The 20,016-nt window shown below is 39.3% G+C and overlaps 1 protein-coding gene across 1 annotated transcript in view; it reads left to right on the top strand.

Annotated features, from left to right (window-relative positions):
- The window catches only part of ABTB2 (ankyrin repeat and BTB domain containing 2), a 188,605-nt gene that overhangs the window by 164,230 nt on the left and 4,359 nt on the right, over window positions 1–20,016 (top strand). Inside the window, exons 8-15 of the mRNA XM_058161634.1 lie at window positions 2,992–3,088; window positions 4,157–4,292; window positions 4,585–4,811; window positions 8,938–9,116; window positions 12,930–13,035; window positions 13,147–13,249; window positions 15,526–15,616; window positions 18,146–18,214. Of these exons, the coding sequence (XP_058017617.1) occupies window positions 2,992–3,088; window positions 4,157–4,292; window positions 4,585–4,811; window positions 8,938–9,116; window positions 12,930–13,035; window positions 13,147–13,249; window positions 15,526–15,616; window positions 18,146–18,214 (1,008 nt within the window). The remainder of the gene's footprint in view (window positions 1–2,991; window positions 3,089–4,156; window positions 4,293–4,584; window positions 4,812–8,937; window positions 9,117–12,929; window positions 13,036–13,146; window positions 13,250–15,525; window positions 15,617–18,145; window positions 18,215–20,016) is intronic.

The raw sequence follows: 20,016 nt of genomic DNA, 5'->3' as shown, positions 1-20,016 counted from the left end.
GCGGGGTATAAATGTAAACAAAAAAAAAAAAAAAAATATTCATTAATTTTTGGATATTTTCACTGGGATAGACAAGCTGGAAGGTACATAATGAGCCAAGGCACCTGATCGGGCACATTTATTAGCATGCCTTTGTGTATGCACTGAAAGATATAGAACTGTCTTCCACACACACAAAACATACAATCTTCAGACGCTTATTTCACATAGACACGGACAGCTAGACACAAAATCTACACAACCTTGCACTGTTGTGGATGAACAGGCAGGTATTTACATAAACCAACCTTCCCTCCTCAAAGCAGTCTTAGGTAGGAAGAAGGAAGGAGGTAGGAAGCTGTCTTTACTTCCTGGTGAAAGAAATAGAAGCTGCTTAGCTTGGAAAAGAAGGTAAAGGGCTCTGGAGACCGTGTGAAAATCTTGCGGGTACAGACACAAAGCTGTCTATGGACATCCTCATCGCAAGCACTTCTCTCAAGCCAAAGTGGTTGTTGTGACCAAGGCCCAAGTAGTGATTACTAAACACAATTCAGTCCTCAACTTATTTTATTAAAACAGCTGAGAATTAATTCATTCTCAGCTTAGTCCAAAACAAAATTCTTAATAACCAATCCGTGGGCCTTATCACCAACCTTTGATGTCTTTGGCAACCTGCCAAAGGCTTTTCTTGGCAAAACCCTCACAAAGTTCAAGAGATGCTGACAAGAAGCATGGAAATCAACGTTGCTTTTCTACAGAGAACCCAACGGCTCATTGCTGCTCTTTTAAGCCCTATGGGAATGGCCAATCATCTTCTGGCCTTACTCCCGAGTTGTCCTTTTTTCTTCAGCTGCTCTTGCCTTCTGGCAGCTCGTCGCATGCATGCACTAGGTCTGCCTTTCTTCTGTCCACCTCTGGAGGCTCCAGAGTCTGCGCATCGCTCCCAGATGGCCCTGGCCCCATCTTTGCCTCTGATGCAGAGCCCTCGTCCGCGCCTTCCCCTGACTCCAGGACTGGCCCATTGTCCTCCCCAGCCTCCTCACTGTCTGACTCCATTGCCAGGTCCGCAGGCTGCTGGCAGACCACAACAGTGGTATACATATATAAGAAGTAGAGCAGTCTCTACCTCAGACAGTCCAAAAGACAAAGGACACAAAACAGAAGGAATTAAGATGGAGGCGGAAAAAAACAGGTGCAGACTGCTTCTTTCTTTCAGTTTCATATCTTATTATAATGGACTTCTTGGAAGAGAATCCATCCAAATAGCCTATGGAATGATGCTCTGCTAGTGAGATTTGAGAAGACAAAAGCAGTCAGAGGCCATGAATCCAAAAATGGATACAATCATTTATTTATTTATTTATTTATTTATTTATTTATTAGATTTTTATACCGCCCTTCTCCCGAAGGACTCAGGGCGGTGTACAGCCAGAATAAAAACAAAATATATACAATTTAAAACAACATTTAAAAAGAGCAAATTTTAAAGGCTGATTATTAAAATTTAGATTTAAAATTTTAAAAATATTAAGAATACCCAATTAAAATTCATCAATAATTATGCCAGTCCCGCTTTAATGAATAAATATGTTTTGAGCTCACGACGGAAGGTCCGAAGATCAGGCACTTGACGCAGGCCAGGGGGAAGTTCGTTCCAGAGCGTCACTGCCCCCACAGAGAAGGCCCTACTCCTGGGGGCCGCCAGCCAACACTGTTTGGCGGACGGCACCCTGAGGAGACCCTCTCTGTGAGAGCGTACGGGTCGGTGGGAGGCAAAGGGTAACAGCAGGCGGTCTCGTTTAGGAACAATTCTGAATTCTAAGCCTATTTCCAAATGATTTTCCATATCTGCCACTTTTTTTTTTAGAAATAGCTGGAAATGTTATGTTTTCATGCATCTGACATACCAGCTGTCTCTTTGAAAATTAGCAGAGCTTTAAAAAAATAAACAAAGAGAGAAACTTTTAGAGTTGGTGAATTAAATTCCAAAAATGGTGTATGTTAGGACTATCAGATCTGGGCTGTAAAATTTCAGATAACCACTAGTGCAGCAGTCACCAACTGGTGGTCCATGGTAGTCCATGGTGGTCTGTGAGAAAATTTTGGTTGTCTCCAGAAAAATTATTTGCATTTTTTATATTTCAGGGGTCTAAATCAGGGGTCCTCAAACTACGGACCCTGGGACAGATATGTGCAATGAACGTTTGTGTTGCTGCAGAGAGTCTCCCCCTTTGGGGTCTTTTTGTGTGGGGCAGAGAGGGGCAGAAATTCCAACTTGGCGTCTGCTTCAGCCTCCTGGTATGGGGCTTTGGGTGAAGGCTGGGGGGAAGCGCTGCTGGTGGCAAGGAACCGGAGGGCCTCATTCCAGTGGGACTTCATCATGTCCTGGAACTGGGTGACCATCTCAGCCCACTGAGCCTCCAGGCGCCAGTAGCTGGCTTTGCACTCCCTCAGGTCTTCCCTCTTCTTGGAAAGCCTATGCTCCTAGTCCTCAGTGAGATGCTTCTGCTGAGCCTCCTTCTTGGTCAGATCCAATTTGAACTGAGCTGTTTTGCCAACTCTTTCTCATGGTGGCTGTTTAGATCCAGCAACTGCTTCCTGTGGGGCCCTAAGGAGCCTGGGTGGGCAGGCGAGGAGTAGCAAGTAGAGGATGGCAAGGCGCCCCTCAAAATGAGTGACAGCAAGTTGGCCACACCTACCCAGTCACATGACCACTTTGCCATGCTCATACAGCTGGTCATTAGGCAAATCATATTAGTGGTCCACGGGATTTAAAATTATGACTTTAGGGGTCCCTGAGGTTCGAAAGATTGGTGACCCCTGCACTAGTCAGTAGCAGAGGCTTACAATATATTATTTGCTGCCATCTATTGACCATCTGGAATATTGCAGTCCACATCTAGTAACCTTACTGTAGGTCTTACAAAAACTGCAATCAAGGAAAGTAGATGCTGTAATTAGCAGTCTCCCTGCCTGCATTTCTTCTTTAAATTCTCTGGGGTTTTTTCACAGTTGCTGCTGGATGCAGGGGCCCACGTTGAAGGTTCTGCTGTCAACAGTGGAGAAGACAACTATGCTGAGACACCACTTCAACTGGCCTCAGCAGCAGGCAAGTCTCAGCAAGTGTTGCATTTTCATCCATAATGAAGTTTAGAGGTTTCTCAATCACAGCAACTTCAGCTCCCAGTGGCTGACTGTGGAATTCTGGGAACTGAAGTTTTCATATCTTAAAGATGTTGAAATTGAGAAATATTGGTATGGATACATGATCTTAAAACGATTGCCTCCAATATCTATTTGGGTTTCAGTCTGAGTATGAAGTGTCAAAACCCCCAAATTTGGAAGAAACAATATTTCCAGAGGTGCCAAATATTTTATACTTACTATAGGCATGCAGTTCCTGGCAGCCTGTTTGCAGTAGGGCAGTGAGACTATGTAGGATTATGAAATGATGAACTGTACTTAGTGTATGTACACAAGATAATTACATGGTCCTAGTGTAGGTACATAGATCCATTTGGCATGATTTTTCCTCCCTTTCTGGGGAATGGAACTATAATAGAAAATAATGGTATGCATATAGATATCCACAAACTTTTGCACATTACTGTATATGCACAATGAGATTTGGTCCCTACATCTTACCAGATATAAAAGGTAAAGGTAAAGGTTCCCCTCGCACATACGTGCTAGTCGTTGCCAACTCTAGGGGGCAGTGCTCATCTCTGTTGCAAAGCCGAAGAGCCAACGCTGTCCAAAGACGTCTCCGTGGTCATGTGGCTGGCATAACTCAACGCCAAAGACGCACAGAACGCTATTACTTTCCCACCAAAGGTGGTCCCTATTTTTTCTACTGGCATTTTTACATGCTTTCGAAACTGCTAGGTTGGCAGAAGCTGGGACAAGTAATAGGAGCTCACCCCATTACATGGTAGCACTAGGGATTCGAACCGCTGAGCTGCTGACCTTTCGATCGACAAGCTCAATGTCCTAGCCCCTGAGCCACCACGTCCCTGTATATTTATTATATTATATTTATCAAATATACGGGACCATTATTAAAAATTAGAGGAAGGGAGGAAGGAAGGAAGGAAGGAAGAAAGGAAGGAAGGAAAGATTAACTGCTATATTACAACTTTACAAAAAACAACATCTATACAACTGTTTGCATTTCTAGGCAACTATGAGCTGGTCAGTTTGCTACTGAGCCGAGGAGCTGATCCACTTCTGAGTATGCTGGAGGCCAATGGGATCTCCTCATCGCTTCATGAAGACATGAACTGTTTCAGCCATGCTGCTGCTCATGGACATAGGTAATTTTTTTTTACTACTGGTTCTGTAGGCGTGGCTTGGTGGACAGTGTGGCTTGGTGGGCGTGGCTTGGTGGGCGTGGCAGGGGAAGGATACTGCAAAATTTCCATTCCCACCCCACTCCAGGGGAAGGATATTGCAAAATCTCCATCCCCACCCCACTCTGGGGCCAGCCAAAGGTGGCAATTCCCAGTTCTCCAAACTACTCAAAATTTCCGCTACCGGTTCTCCAGAACCTGTCAGAAGCTGCTGAATAGGACCCCTGTTCCTGATCCTTTTGTTTTTACTTTACAGAAATGTCCTGCGCAAGCTGTTGACCCAACCACAGCAGTCAAAGGGAGATGTTCTCTCCCTAGAAGAGATTTTAGCAGAAGGTGTGGAAAGCGACACTTCCAGCCAAGGAAGTTCTAATGAGGGCCAAGTTAAGTTATGCAAAACCAGAATGAAAGCATTACAGGAGGCCATGTATTACAGTGCCGAGCATGGCTATGTCGATATCACAATGGAACTGAGAGTACTTGGTAAGATTTTGTTTTTAACTCTCCTTATCATTGTAAGACATGGGAAAACTCCTTAACTCACTTGTATGTGTGTGTATTAAATATATATATTTAATGCTGGATTTGTTTTAAAGGGCTACCTGATCAGATTGTATATAAAAAAATCAGACTACTACTAGATGACAGCAAAGGGGAGGCTTCTGTAATCTCTTTGCTGCCATCTAGTGATTATCTGGGTTTCTGCAGGCAAGATCTTGAGAAGTAATTACCTGCGCTATTGAGCTCCAGTGGCACAGTGGTTAGAGTGCAGTACTGCAGGCTACTTCTCCTGACTGCCGGCTGCTTGCAATTTGGCAATTCAAATCTCATCAGCTCAAGGTTGACACAGCCTTCCATCCTTCCGAGGTCGGTAAAATGAGGACCCAGATTGTTGGGGACAATATGCTGACTCTCTAAACCACTTAGAGAAGGCTGTAAAGCACTGTGAAGTGGTATATAAGTCTAAGTGCTATTGCTATTGCTACTGCATTCTGAACAAAGTGGCTTCCTGATGGACATCCTCACATAGAACTTTATGGCAGTAGTTCAGGAAATGAACAAGGCAGGGTTTGTTTTGGTATAATTTTTTATTTAAAGTTTTAAAAAGAAGATTAAAAATAGTAAGTCTAGTGCAGTGGTGAAATCCAATTTTTTAATGCCGGTTCTGTGGGCGTGGCTTGGTGGGCGTGGCAGGGGAAGGATACTTCAAAATCTCCATTTCCACTCCACTCCAGTGGGAAGGATATTGCAAAATCTCCATTCCCTCCCCACCCCAGGGGGAAGGATATTGCAACATCTCCATTCCCACCCAACTCTGGGGCCAGCCAGGGGTGGTATTTGCTGGTTTTCCGAACTACTCAAAATTTCCGCTGCTGGTTCTCTGAACTGCTCAAAATTTCCGCTACCTGAACCTGTCAGAACCTGCTGGATTTCACCCCTGGTTAAGGCACCGTGCTAGAAAGCAAAAGACCAAGAGTTAAAGACCCGTCTTGGCCATGAAAAAGGGGAAAGTATACCGTATATGTTTGCCACCTTGAGTTATTTGTAAAAATAATAAAGGTGGGATATAAATAAAATAAAGAAAAAGGAAACAAAGAAAAAAGAAAAGAAAAAGACAGTGCAAAAAAGTATGAAAAGAAATAGAAAGTAGTAGCTTATATTCCTATCTCTACACCATTGGTAGATTTCACTTACCTTTGCTACCAGTTCATTAATGGATCACTACTGCTATACAGTACCCAGTGGTGGGTTGCTAATGTTTTATTTGCTTCTGAGCATGCGCAGAGCATATTTGATATCCTGGTGGGTGGGTAGAGCCTCCCGCTGCTGCTGCTACCAATTTGCGTGAACCGGTAGCAACTCACTACTGCTCTACACTAATTCTTGTGGTAAAGAAAATCAGAAGCTTCGTTAAGGCAAGGCTTTTTGATCCATTGATATACAAGATAATGTACGTTAGAAAAAATGAGTTGCATTCTAATTTATTCCAGGAAAAAACTGAAGAATCAGTTTTATTATACTGAATTAATGCTGTAGACTGTGCTGCAAAATATACCTTATTGGTGAAATAACTGAACTACAGCAATAGGGGGAAGCTTTGGCAATAAACTTTGGCAATAAAGCTTTGGCACTGATACCATTATCCTGAAACATATATTGTCCTGAAATAAAGATTGACTGTTAAGAACCCTCTTAAGTGCTGGAAAATTGGTTCTTAAAATTTTGGAGAGTTTCAATCTTCCTCTTTAAAGGGGAGATCAGACCTTTTGAAAATGCATTAAATGAACATTAAAATGAAAGAGTCGTCTCGTTATTAGGGCACATGATCTGCTCAAATGTTTTTTGCAGTTTAAATGAGATGCAGTCCAGGGCAAGATCTTTTAAAATTAAGTTTTAAAACATTAGATTAATAGTATTGGACTAATCAGAGATGAAGATCAAATTAGTCATTTAAACTGCTATGTAAAATGGGTCATTTGGTAACAAGCCATATACTGGTATAATTGGATGTCTTCTTCCTACTTTCAAATTTGGATAGAAGTTCTGCCCTGCTTTGCATTCTTTCCTTAGAACTGAAATTATGTTTAAGAAACAACAGCAGCATCTGAATTCTAATCTTTATTCTTGTATGAAAAAAAAGTACAGAGCATTCTTGCAAATTTCTCATTTTAAAAGTAGGAGTTCTTTCTTCACCTTTCATTTTTGCTGACAAGCTGAGGAAGCAAAAGAAACACTTCATTTTAGTTCTGAAGAAGCAGATTTAGAATTTAAAACAACAGAGTTGGAAGGGACCTTGGAGGTCTTTTAGTCCAACCCCCTGCTTAGGCAGGAACCCTACACCACTTCAGACAAATGGTTATCCAACTTCTTCTTAAAAACTTCCAGTGTTGGAGTATTCACAACTTATGGAGGCAAGTTGTTCCACTGATTAATTGTTCTAATTGTCAGGAAATTTCTCCTCAGTTCTAAGTTGCTTCTCTCCTTGATTAGTTTCCACCTATTGCTTCTTGTCCTACTCTCAGGTGCTTTGGAGAATAGCTTGTCTCTCTCTTCTTTGTGTCAGCCCCTGAGATATTGGAACACTGCTATCATGTCACTCCAGTCTTCTTTTCATTAAACTAGACATACCCAGTTCCTGCAGCCATTCTTCATATCTTTTAGCCTCCAGTCCCCTAATCATCTTTGTTGCTCTTCTCTGCACTCTTTTCTTTTCAATCTTTTCTTGATTCTCTGTTTCACCCATATTGTTTTGTAGTCACCTTATTATGATGTACCTGCTTGTATTATGGTTAGAATTGGAGCTAGGGATAGGGATTCCAACTATATTCTGGTTAGAATAATTCTCTAGTTAATCCAACATGGCTTTGCTTCATTTAAGCCCTTGAGACATATTGGTGATGAACTTCCATAAATGCCATCCAGATACGCTTTTATGAAGTCCAGTGCAGTTCAGATTCTTGAGTTGGGGAAGACTGAGAGACTTATTGATGTTGATTTTTCATAAGAAAATAGAAGCACTACTAATATTTTTTTCTCAGCATTCAGTGGTACTGTACAACTTACCAGTTAGATTTGGGATATTCAGAAGCATGGACAGCAGAGAACTTAAACAGTTTCAGAAAGTGGGATTAAACCTACCAGTCTACTTTCTTAGGAAATCATGTATAGGCCTCCAAATTGATAAAAAAAAAAGAAAAGAAGAAATAGAGCAGCTCACTACTTGATTGAACTAATGTGTTATCTTACCGCGAGTAATTCCTGCTAATTCTGTGCTAGGATTAGAATAGTCTTGGAGTTGCTCCCGTACCATGCCTGGAAATGTCTTCAAATCCTTCCTACATAACTAGAATAGACTGCATACTTTTGTGCAACAATGCAGATAGATATTTATTAGCAGATTTGTGGCAACGGAGATAAATCATCATACAATCCATCCTGATCATTTGCATAGATAGTTTCACAGTGAAAGCAGTGTTCCTAATTCTGTTAAGCTCTGTTATTTTTTTATAGTAATCTTTAAAAGATAATCACATCTCTCATATATCTATTTGGAATATTATACCTCCCTGTGCCACCCTGTGTCATACTCTATGAATAAGTTTCTAGTGCTATTAATGTCAGTGTTCCAGAAAAACCCCTCGCCAAGTAAAAACTCCGAAGCATGCATCTTTCAAAGTTCTTTTATTAGGATAGGTAAACTGGCACATTTGGGAAAATCTGAATCTGAGAGATCCGGGTTTTCCCTCAGTAAATCAAAAACTCTAAAACCACCCCCTGATTCCTCTGCCGATCACATGCTTCAACCGCCAACTGTCCCATCTCAAGACATCACTCTGACCACTCCTTCTCCAGCTACAGGACCAGCCTGACCTTGACCTGCAGGAAGAATGTTATTGTGTCTAATGGGCCCCTCTGCTAAATTCCCCCTCCTACTTTCCCACACATGAGAAAGTGGCAGCATGGAAGCTTCCAGCCTAATATGGCTTCCAAAGCTGAAATTAAATCTAAACATTTGATTTGATACAGAGTACGTATTTGCCTCTTATTGGTTGAATGTCCACACTTATTAATAAAATTGTATTTCCCCCTTTTTTCGGAATGGTTCCAGGAATCCCATGGAAGCTGCATGTATGGATTGAGTCACTACGAACAACTTTTTATCAGTCTCGTTACTCAGTGGTACAGAACCTCCTACGGGAATTTGTCACCATTAAAGAAGAAGAATACAATGAAGAGCTAGTGAATGATGGACTGAAACTAATGTTTGAAATCCTCAGAACCAGCAAAGTAAGCTATTCTCCTCCTGACTGTAACTTAAAACGTATTTATTTAATTGTGCAGGGCTGAGCTAGATTTTAAATTATTGGTTTTAAATTGGGTTTTATTTGATATTTTAATTCTAAATTTACGGGCTTGTTAGAATCAGTTTTTTAATTGTTTTATATTGTATTTATATGTCTTTTAAATGCCTGTACACCGCCCTGAGTCCTTCGGGAGATAGGGCGGTATATAAATTTGAATAAATAAAATAAAATAAATAAAATAAATAAACTTTGTTGCTGGCAATCCTTATGATTTATATTGATATATTGACCATCATTTGTGTTGTAAATGTTGTACCTTGATGAACGTATCTTTTCTTTTATGTACACTGAGAGCATATGCACCAAGACAAATTCCTTATGTGTCCAATCACACTTGGCCAATAAAAAATTCTATTCTATTCTATTCTATTCTCCTTTCCTAGCATCATCCTTGATATAGAAATCCAGAGATCTCAAACGCTTATATCATTTTGGTGATCTTTGGCTTGGTAAGACGTGCCAATAATGCACTATATGAAGAAAGACATCTACTGGCATGGGATTACTAGGGTAGATCTCAAAGATACCAACTGTTAAGAGTCATCTACCCTACTCCTATTGCTTGTTAGGTTGCTTGCAATTCGTATTCATTCATTCATTCATTTGCATCCATTCTGCAGCTGGATTTGTTGACTTTCTTCTTCTGAAGTTGCAAGCACTCAGAAGTAGAAATCCATTAGGTATCCTCCTTCTCCTTGATCAACCTTCAGAGCTGCATATTTCTGACACTGAAATGATAGAAGTCAAAGAGCTGAACAATCTCACAGTTCATGCTGGAGGAAAATTAAGCCAGTTAGAATAAATATACCATCTGGATTAAGCTTTGCTGAATGTGAATACAACAATCTCACTGAGTCCTTATACTGGAGAATATAACAGACAGCTGCAGATTTCACATGTTCCTGGCCAACAAATTAGCATGTTTGCCTTATAGAAGTTGTTCTTCTAGAAAATGGATATGAAAGCAAAGAACTAGTTTTAAAAGAATGATTGGGTTTTGAAACTCAAAGTTCATCTTTGCTTTGTACTTAAATGCTTGGTGCAGTCCCTTGCTTTTAGCCTCACCTATCTACTTGTTGAGAAAAAGCTATTTAGGAAAGGGTCTTGTCTTAGCCATTTTGATAAGATATTTACAATGAGCTCCAAAATTATAACCTAGCCAAAAAGAGTTTAAGCTATTGGAAAACTAGGTGTTTCACTGACTCCTAGTTATATTTATTTATTCATGCTTGTTTACTGACAACACTAACAGAGACTAGAAGGAAAAACTCTCTATTGCAGTAGAAGCCCTAATTCTAATAATAACTTAAATGATCTGTCGTTGTCCACCAAAGTGGTTATTTAATAAAGGCATTCATTCATAAGTTCACCCCCACATGTTAGTAATATTTTAAACTCTCCCTTTCTGTCATACCACTGAACACAAAATTTACAATGTAGTGTGTTCCATTTATATAAATGTATAAATCTCAATTCAGGGGTGAAATGCCCCCAGGTCGGATGGTAGCGATGGCGGCAGGTGAACTGGTAGCAAAAATCTCGCCCCCCCCTCACATGCCCAGCTGAGCCGCATGATCATCAGAGGTTTTGGTTTGTTTTTTTTACTTTTTTTTTTTATTCAAAAAGTTTTACAAAATTTCCCCTTCCCCTCTCCCCTCCTTCACAACCCCTCCCCCGACTTCCCGGAACGAACACAAGGTATAGTTAAAAATAAAACAAACATATGCTAAAAAAATTTCATCCCAACTTAATTATACCCCTACAATCATCAATTCCTAACTTCCCCCGAAAACAATCAAAAATAATATCATAATCATTCAAAAACAGTCTGATAACTCTTAGTCTGATATCTACGTTGAATATAGTCAATCCATTTTTTCCATTCCTTTAAGTATCTTTCTTGCGTATTGTCTTTCAAAAAGGCTGATATCTTCGCCATCTCAGCCAAATTGGCAACCTTCAATATCCATTCTTCTATTGTAGGTACTTCTTTTTTCTTCCAGTATTGTTCTATTAGTAATCTTGCTGCTGTTATTAGATTTAAAATCAATTTAGTCTCAATTACTGTACAATCCGTAATAATTCCCAACAAAATTGGGAACTTTATCTTCTTTTTCAAAACATTTTGTAAGATCCACCAAATTTTTATCCAAAAGGCCTTTATATCCTTACAAGTCCACCAAATGTGAAAATATGTAGCATCATCACAATTACATCTCCAACATTTTGCTTTCATATCTGGATACATACACGATAATTTTTTAGGATCTAAATTTATAAAAATTTTCCCTCAAATTCTGTGCCTGCGTGAATTTAACATTTCTAACCCAAATTTTTTCCCAAGTTTCCAATAATATTGGCTCCTGAAAATTTTGTGCCCACTTTATCATACAGTCCTTTACCAAGTCCTTTTCAGAATCTATTTCAAGTAACACATTATACAATCTCTTTATATGCTCCTGAGACTGATTTCTCCTTTATATGCTTTCTCCTTTATATGCTCCTGAGACTGATTTCTAATTTTTCTAATTTCTAATTACCAAATTTTGGTAATTTGCTTTACCAAAATTCCCTAATTTGCTTTACCAAATTTCCCTTATCTGATCTTCCTTCCATCTAGCACGTAGTTGCTCATATTGAAACCAAGTATAATTTTTCCCTTCCTCTTTTAATACGTGCAGAGATTTTAATTGCAAATTACCTCTTTCAGTATACAAAAGATCTTTATATGTAATCATTTCCTGATTCTGTTCTATATTTATATTCTCTATTGTATGTCTAGGACTTGCCCATATAGGAACCTTATAATTTAGTTTATAAGAGTATTTTTTCCAAACACGCAGAAGAGCAGTTCTTAGCACATGATTTTTAAAGGCCTTATCCACTTTTTTGTCATAAATTAAATATGCATGCCATCCATATAGCAAGTCATAACCTTCTATTACTTTTAAAAGCATTTTTTCTTCGGCCAAGAAAATGCTTTAAAAAAAAAGCCTCTGATGATCGCGCAGCTCAGCTGGGATCATCAGAGCCTTTTAAAAGCATTTTTCTACAACCTCTTCGGCAGAAGAGGCTGTAAAAAAATGCTTTTAAAGGGTTCTGGCGATCAGGCAACTGATCAGGCCCACAGAACCAGTAGTAACAAATTTTACATTTCACTCCGTCTCAATACCACCAATAACTTTACAAAATAAATAGTTCTGTTGATCAATCATCTTCTAGTATTAGCAATTATTTCTTTCCAGAGATTGGAATGAGACAAAAATGGCAAACATTTCAGAAAATCTAGCTCAGTTAATTTTATATTTCTTAAGTACAGGAGATCCTCAGATCTTTTGTAGGTGGAGTTATGTAGAAAGTAAAGGTCAAAATGATCGGTGGTGGAAGAAGCACTTTGGTCTGTGAATCCTAAACTGGGAGAGTGGCTCCAACAAATTCCAGGAACAACCTCAGAGCTCTCTATCCGGAAGAGGGAAGTACCAGGATCAACAGAGATACTGTGCAGAACCCTCAAACTCATGGGCCCTGAGTAAAAATAGATACCACCTGTAGGTTGAGAAAGGAATTTTATTTATTTTAGATTTAGGTATAGTTGTCAGTGCAGATACGGTTATTCTTCCCTCTGTAAGTATTGCATTCATCCTTGGCAGAGAGATGAATTCAAATGTCTTATCTTTTGCTCTCCTCTATGTAATAAAAGCAGAAAAATATGTTTCTTTAACTTGTCTATTCACAGAATGACTCAATCAGCCAGCATCTCGCAGCTATCTTTACTCACTGCTATGGAAGCAGCCCCATTCCCAGTATTCCTGAAATCAGAAAGACACTGCCAGCCCGCCTAGGTAACATAGTTAACCTTCAGTCAGCAGTTATTCAGTGGATATTGGTTTCTCAATGTGTATCTCTACAGTGAAACCTAATTAAACTTCCCCTTTTTTCCCTCTTCTATGCAGATCCTCACTTTCTAAATAACAAAGATATGTCTGATGTGACGTTTCAAGTGGAAGGAAAACTGTTTTATGCTCATAAAGTCCTCTTGGTTACTGCTTCAAATAAGTGAGTTTCTCCCTCAGTGAGTAGTACGTGGTACTGAATTATGCAAAGGATCTCCCAGTTAGAAGCACATAGATGATACCTTAGCCTGTACTGACAAATAACCTTTTTGAGAAGTTGCTTGTAGATGTTAAAGAGGAGTCAAAACAGAATAGAATTCTAAGAAACCTTGCAAAGTAGGATCCTTAAGTTAGATATTCCCCCCACCCCACTAAAACTGAGTGGAAAAGGGCATAGAGCAGTGATGGTTAACCTTTTTGGCACCGAGTGCCCAAAGCGTGTACGCAAATGCACACGCATGTGCCCGAACCACCAAAATGCAATGGGAGCACACACACACCCATGCATGAAACATGGAAGGTTAAAGTTCATATGTTAATTTAAAAGTTTGCATTTTTAAACTGGTAATAGTAATAATAATATATTATATTTGATTGACTTTAAGAGTTCTTTATTACCACTATTTACATTACTATTTCAATATTGTCCATGGAGTTAGAAGCCAGTTGCATTCTGGCCCTAGACAAGAAGTGATAGAATACTCTGTAGCTTGTTTTGATGTCTCTGTGAGATATTTGAAAGATCAACTTGTCTATATTCATTTTGACTAAGGTCTGCACTAAATGTTCTTCCTGTTATGGAAATGCTCAGCTCCACTTACAGTACATATACTCGATTATTACTGAAAGCACTCCAACAACTGAAATTTGAGAATATAAACAAAATATTGGCCACTCACTTGCTTAATCTTGTCCCTCTTGGCTTATTAAGTTTAATAGAAAGGGGAACTTCATTTCTCGCCTGAGCTTTGTAAATTTCTCCCTAATAAAAAGAGATACTGTCTCCTTGAAATTTGGATTTCTCTAGTCACTCCTAAAGAAACCTACCCAGCACATTATAAGTCGGTCCCTGCAGATTTCTGCACAATAGAGTAATTGCTGATCAGGATCCTGTAGATTTTATTGTATTTGCAATTTGGATCTGGGTACTTTGGTCAACAGCAAGGAGATGAACCTTGCTGAAATAAATGGGAGGTATTATGTGATTAGTTACTTTCTGTTAATCTCATTACCTTGGACTGTGCAAAATTAGCCTATCTGGTAGATGATTGCAGTTATGCCATGGAATATCCTATGATTCTGCTCATCTATCTTTCATGCTGTGCCCCATTTCGAATAAATCAAGAGATAACTACAGTATTTAAGCATGGGGACTGAAGTCAAATCAATATGTAAATGGCCTAGCCCTGCCTCTCCATTTTATTCCAGAAGATGTAGACAGGATATTTGAATAAGATATAATGTAGCAGTTTGGGACTGCTGCAATACCAGTATATTTCATTCAAATATCCTGTCTACTGGTTTCATGGAAGACAATTTTTCCATGGACTGTGGAGGAGAGGCAGGATGGTTTCCATTTTGCACGTTCACTTGCCACTCACTTCCAGCTTTGTAGCCCAGTTTCTAACAGGCCACAGACTGGTACTGGTCTGCGGTGCAGGGGTTAGGGATTCGATATACTGAATAGGATGTGGACCTATACATTGAGATTTGACTTTGATCAAATATATCCTTAGAATATTGTTCATGTTCCATCAAACCATTTCAAAATGGTTTGAAGAGGGCTATGCTCTTATTAAATATCAGATTCATAGTGTAGGATTTGATCCACCATTATTGCTAGAGGCACCATTATGAGACGACAAAAATGTGAAAACCTAGGGATTATGGCATGGTGCAATCCAAAATTTAGGCAAGCTTACATCAATATTTGTTCTGGTGCTTTTAGAATTGGGATAGTGCACCAAACAGTTTTACAGTAGCACAACACATATATTTAGGGGGAAATTACAATGTTGTTTTATTATAGTTAACTACAAATCCAGTTTAAATGTGCCCACTGTTGGGATATCATACAATCATTATCCCTGGTTCCTTTTTCTCAGCCTAGTTTCAAATTAAATCTGAACTGGATTCCTGGAATTGCTTTCTTATGCTTGAAGAAAGACTAGTTTTCAATGACAGATAGTTAGAATCAGAATTGTCCAATAAGTTGAGAGAGTACCTGTTAGGTTTGTTTTGTTTTGTTGGTTTGGTGTGTGTTTTTTTGGTTTTTTTTTTGCAGGAAGCTTCTGCTAGGAAGGCTGATGATCCTAAAAATTCAAAGAATGGAGTTGGGTGGGATAGTGGGAAGGCATTTATACTTTATCAGTTAAAACATAATCCAAGCAAATAATCCTGTAAAACCTCCTAAGAAATCACCTCTGCTTCTTTTCACAGATTTAAGACACTGATGACCAATAAAACAGGACAAGACAGCCAAGGCAGTAAGATTGTGGAAATTAGTGACATGAGATATAATATCTTCAAGGTGGGTTTCAAAGAATAGTTCAGTTTATTCTTTTCATTGTCCAACACTGAAATGTGGAGCTGAGATTTTGAACGCATTTATCTTCTGATGCTTAGCACATTTGCACAATAAGAAAGCAATGATTAACTCTGACTAAAGATAGTGGTTTATGCTTATGTCCATGGGATGAGGTCGAATCATCAGCAACAATAAAAACCCTGCCAGTTGTTTTTTTCTTTCATCAGATAGGCCAGATCCACCCAAAGTTCATTTTTTTCCCCATTATAAGTGTTCCTGAGATGCAAGCATATACTGAATAATAGTCATTTTTCTTAGCAAAAGTATATTCCATGGATAGTAACCAAAACTTCCCAGGCATAATTGTCATGCTCTGTTAAACAAATTAAATATGAATAGAGCAAAAAATCTTGCTGGCTTTGTATTAAATCCACTTAAGCAATTGAAGGCTTATGAGGCTTTCTTGTAAAAAAAAACAATCCCAAAACTTGAATGTGGAATATTTTTAAATAGATACATAACCTAGGATGTGGAATGTTGTCAAAAGACAATAAATAAAGCTGACTTTGACATGGAAAAAAAATAGATCGATAAAATCTTTATTATTTTGTATTAGATAATATATATAAATATAAACATGATTTGAATAAATGAAATGAATACAAATAAAGGGAACATTAGGACGGGGTCATTAGGCACGTTGGTGCACTTTGCATGCCCCTTACAGACCTCCTTACAGACCTCTTCTTAGGAATGGGGTGAGGTCAACAGTAGACAACAGTCTTAGGTTAAAATTTTGGTGTTTGGGGATGAACCACAGAGTCAGGTAGTGCATTCCAGGCATTGACCACTCTGTTGCTGAAGTCGTATTTTCTGCAGTCAAGTATAATAGCAGCATATTCTGCTCTCTAGTTTCGTTTTTATAGGGCAGGGGTGTTAAACTCATGGCCCCACGCCCACACCCAGTTTAGCGATGGGGGAAAACATCACGATTCGTCACCTGATGATACCGTGACGATGTGAGTTTGACACCCCTGTTATAGAGCAAGCTGAAAATATGTAAAAGCTGGAGACCCAGAAAAGATAATATTTAGAACTATCAAAAGAATCAGTTGGTTTTCCTCAACTCACAGTCAATTTAATATATATATCTATATATGCATTTGCATTATATGGGTTTCATTCAGTGGTGGGATTTAGCCAGTTCGCACCTATTCGGGAGAACCGGTTGTTAACTTTCTAAGCAGTTCAGAGAACTGGTTGTTGGAAGAAATCTTATTTTGTTTTTTTCCCCACTTTACAGGGCTAATCCTGTAAGGAAGGCAGGAAGGAAACATTCTGGTGGTGTTTCTAGCCTAATCTTTATTTCCCTGCTTACAGAAACTGCCTCTCTAGTTAAGCCTTAGTACATTGTAACAGCTAAGACGAAGCGCCCAACGATGTGAGTGATGTTGAGTTGGCCACGCCCACACGGTCACATAACCACCAAGCCACGCCTACTCAGCTGGGCAGAGAACCGGTTGTTAAATTATTTGAATCCCACCACTGGTTTAGTTATATGTCTATGGAGATTCTCAGTCATCTAAGTCATGGTTGTCCCAAAGGTGCTTTTTTCCTTCAAGTCCAGTTGCCTCTTGGGGGGGAAAAAAAAGCACCTTTGGTTGTGGTTATGTTGCAATGAACTAGGAGAAGATAGAAGCAGTTAGGATTCTATTGACCAGGGTTTGTTAACTTTACACCAGTCTTTGCAAGCCACTTTTCTGATCTTTTTTTAAAAAATAGTTTATAATATAAAATACAAAAATATAAAAGAAAAGAGTAGGAAAATAAGGGAGGGAGAAAAGAAGGGGAAAGTGTAGGAAAAAGTGGAAAAAGAAAATACTTCCGACTGTAGAATAAGTAGAATAAGAAAATAGCATCAAACCTCAATTTTTTTTACTTTTACATAATAGTATAAACTAACCATTTCTATAACAACAAACCTATATAATCAGTAAAACACAAAATCAAAGTTTTATTTTTTTCCACCTCAAGCATAAAGTCCAGAAGTGGTTTCCAAATAGAAACAATAGTATTTTTTTTCTTTAAAAAAAGAAAAAAGCAGTCAATTTAGCCATCTCTACTAACTCTATCAACTTTTGCAGCCATTCTATCCATTGTGAGAATCAAAGTGCCCTTCCATTTTTGTGCATAAGTAATCTTGCTGCCAATGTACATAACATCAAACATTATGGTTCATCTTTTAAGGGAGGGTTAATGCTGCATGTTGCATTTGTTTTCATTTTAGTAGTGAAAGGTTTCTGTTTGGTCCTCTTAAGTGAAACCAGTAGTGGGTTTCAAAACCTATTGCTACTGGTTCGCTTGTGGGTGCATGCTTGTGGGTGCTCACGTGCACGCTCGACGCTTCTGTGCATGCCGAAGTGTCCAGGTGGGTGGACAGAGCCTCCCGCCACCACCACTACCAGTTCACCCTATCCGGGGCGAACCAGTAGCAACCCACCACTGAGTGAAATTCTACCTTTCTTCTTATAGATGCTGATGCAGTATTTATATTATGGAGGAATGGAAGCCATGGAAATCCCCATAGCTGATATCCTAGAGGTGAGCATTTGCCTCTCATTGACTTTTGGCCTATGGCTAATGGGTCTTCATTACAGAACCGGTGCTAATTGCAGGAACACTCGTCTGCATATTCAGTAAATGAATTCTAGAGTTAAAACTGTTCATCCAATCCATTTGCAAACCAAAACAGCACAAAAAACAGTCTTCGGAGAAGGGCGGGATATAAATGCAAATAAAAAAAATTATTTTGATTGATGGAAAAATGATGAAAATATTCTAGACTGATTGTCAGAAATATAGATTGAATAAGCAACTCGATTCAATGCATGTCAAGAGAAATTGTCTGGGTAAAAAAGCAGGATATAAATTGATGTATGAATGAATGTTTTATTAATAATAATTTACTTCAACTTTCCCCAACTTGCTAAAGTTTGAAATTGTTATCTCAAGCCATTCATTACTGTGACTGATGGAGCGGTTGATTTGTTTGGAGATAGCCTGCAGTGCTGAACTGTGTGTGGGACAGTCAAAAAGAAGAAAATGGTGTATTAGCCAAGAAAAAAGAGGAACAATCTGAGCTCCCTCTGGCAGCTTTGAGATTAACCGGAGTATTATAAAATCTAAAGTGCAAAGCAGAGGGGATTAAAGATAAGCACCAAGGCTAAAGTAATGACAGATATTGGGAATAATCAAGTAGAAATAACCTTGAGAAAAAAGATAAGGAAGTTAGTCTTCATCATGCTGAGGTAGCAACAAGGATGAGATCTCTGAGTCAGGCACGTAGATGTAGATATAAGGCCTTGGGACTTGTGGTTGAACAACAGTTACAGCTTGAAGAGCTTAGTTAGACTGCAGAATTTCACATACACACAAAATGCAGCCATCACACCATTGCAATATCTTTGTAATATCTCTGGGGATTACTATAATGGGATTTTTTTTGCGCTTGTAGGAAGATTGGAATCGTTTTACATAGTACCAAAAAAGAGATGGTTAGTGTAGATCCATGATGACGAACCTATGGCACATGTGCCACAGGTGGCACACAGAGCCTTCTCTGCAGCCACGCCAGCCGTCGCCCCAGCCCAGCTGTACCGCGCATGCGCGCATGCCTCCTGCCGGCCAGCTGGTCTTTGGGTCTCTGCCACACATGCGTGGGGGGTGGGGTGCATGCACGGGGGGCACTCACATTGCATTTTGGGCCTGGAAGGCCTCCTGCACCAACCTGGAAGCCAAAATGGAGCGTGGGGGGCGGGGCGCATGCACCGGGGGGTGCATGGTGCATGTGTGAGAGACACGCATGCACAAGAAACACACACGCATGCACCGGGATATGCACGTATACACAGGGGTGCATTCTTTTGTGCACACACTTTGGGCACTCAGCACCAAAAAGATTAACCATCACTGGTGTAGATGGTGAAGGCACCAGTCTAGAAACCAGGATACTGTGAATTCTAGTCTTGCCTTAGGCAGGAAAGCTATCTGGGTGACTTTGGGCCAGTTACTCTCCAATCCACCTCACAGGATCGTTGTGGGGAAAATAGGAAGAGGAAGGAGTATTGTGTATATTTGCTTGATTGTTTATAAAAACAATAAATGCAGAGAATAAATAAATATGTTAACATTTCAGACTGTTTTTAATAAAGTACAGCACCGACTAGCCTTTGTCTTGAAAAATTAATGACAACGAATTCTAATAGAACTATGCAGACACTCACATGAAAAATGCAATGGAAAGGTGAAAAAATATCCCAGAAGGCAACAGTGACAAACCACATCCACATTGTTGCAAACATACAGATGTGCTCACGCAAATGTGGGCATATCCAGGATTTGAT

This window comes from Ahaetulla prasina, chromosome 1 (assembly GCF_028640845.1).
Source record: "Ahaetulla prasina isolate Xishuangbanna chromosome 1, ASM2864084v1, whole genome shotgun sequence".
Classification (NCBI taxonomy): domain Eukaryota; kingdom Metazoa; phylum Chordata; class Lepidosauria; order Squamata; family Colubridae; genus Ahaetulla; species Ahaetulla prasina.
Note: the sequence above shows the minus strand (reverse complement) of the source record. Positions and strands in the feature narration are given on the sequence as shown.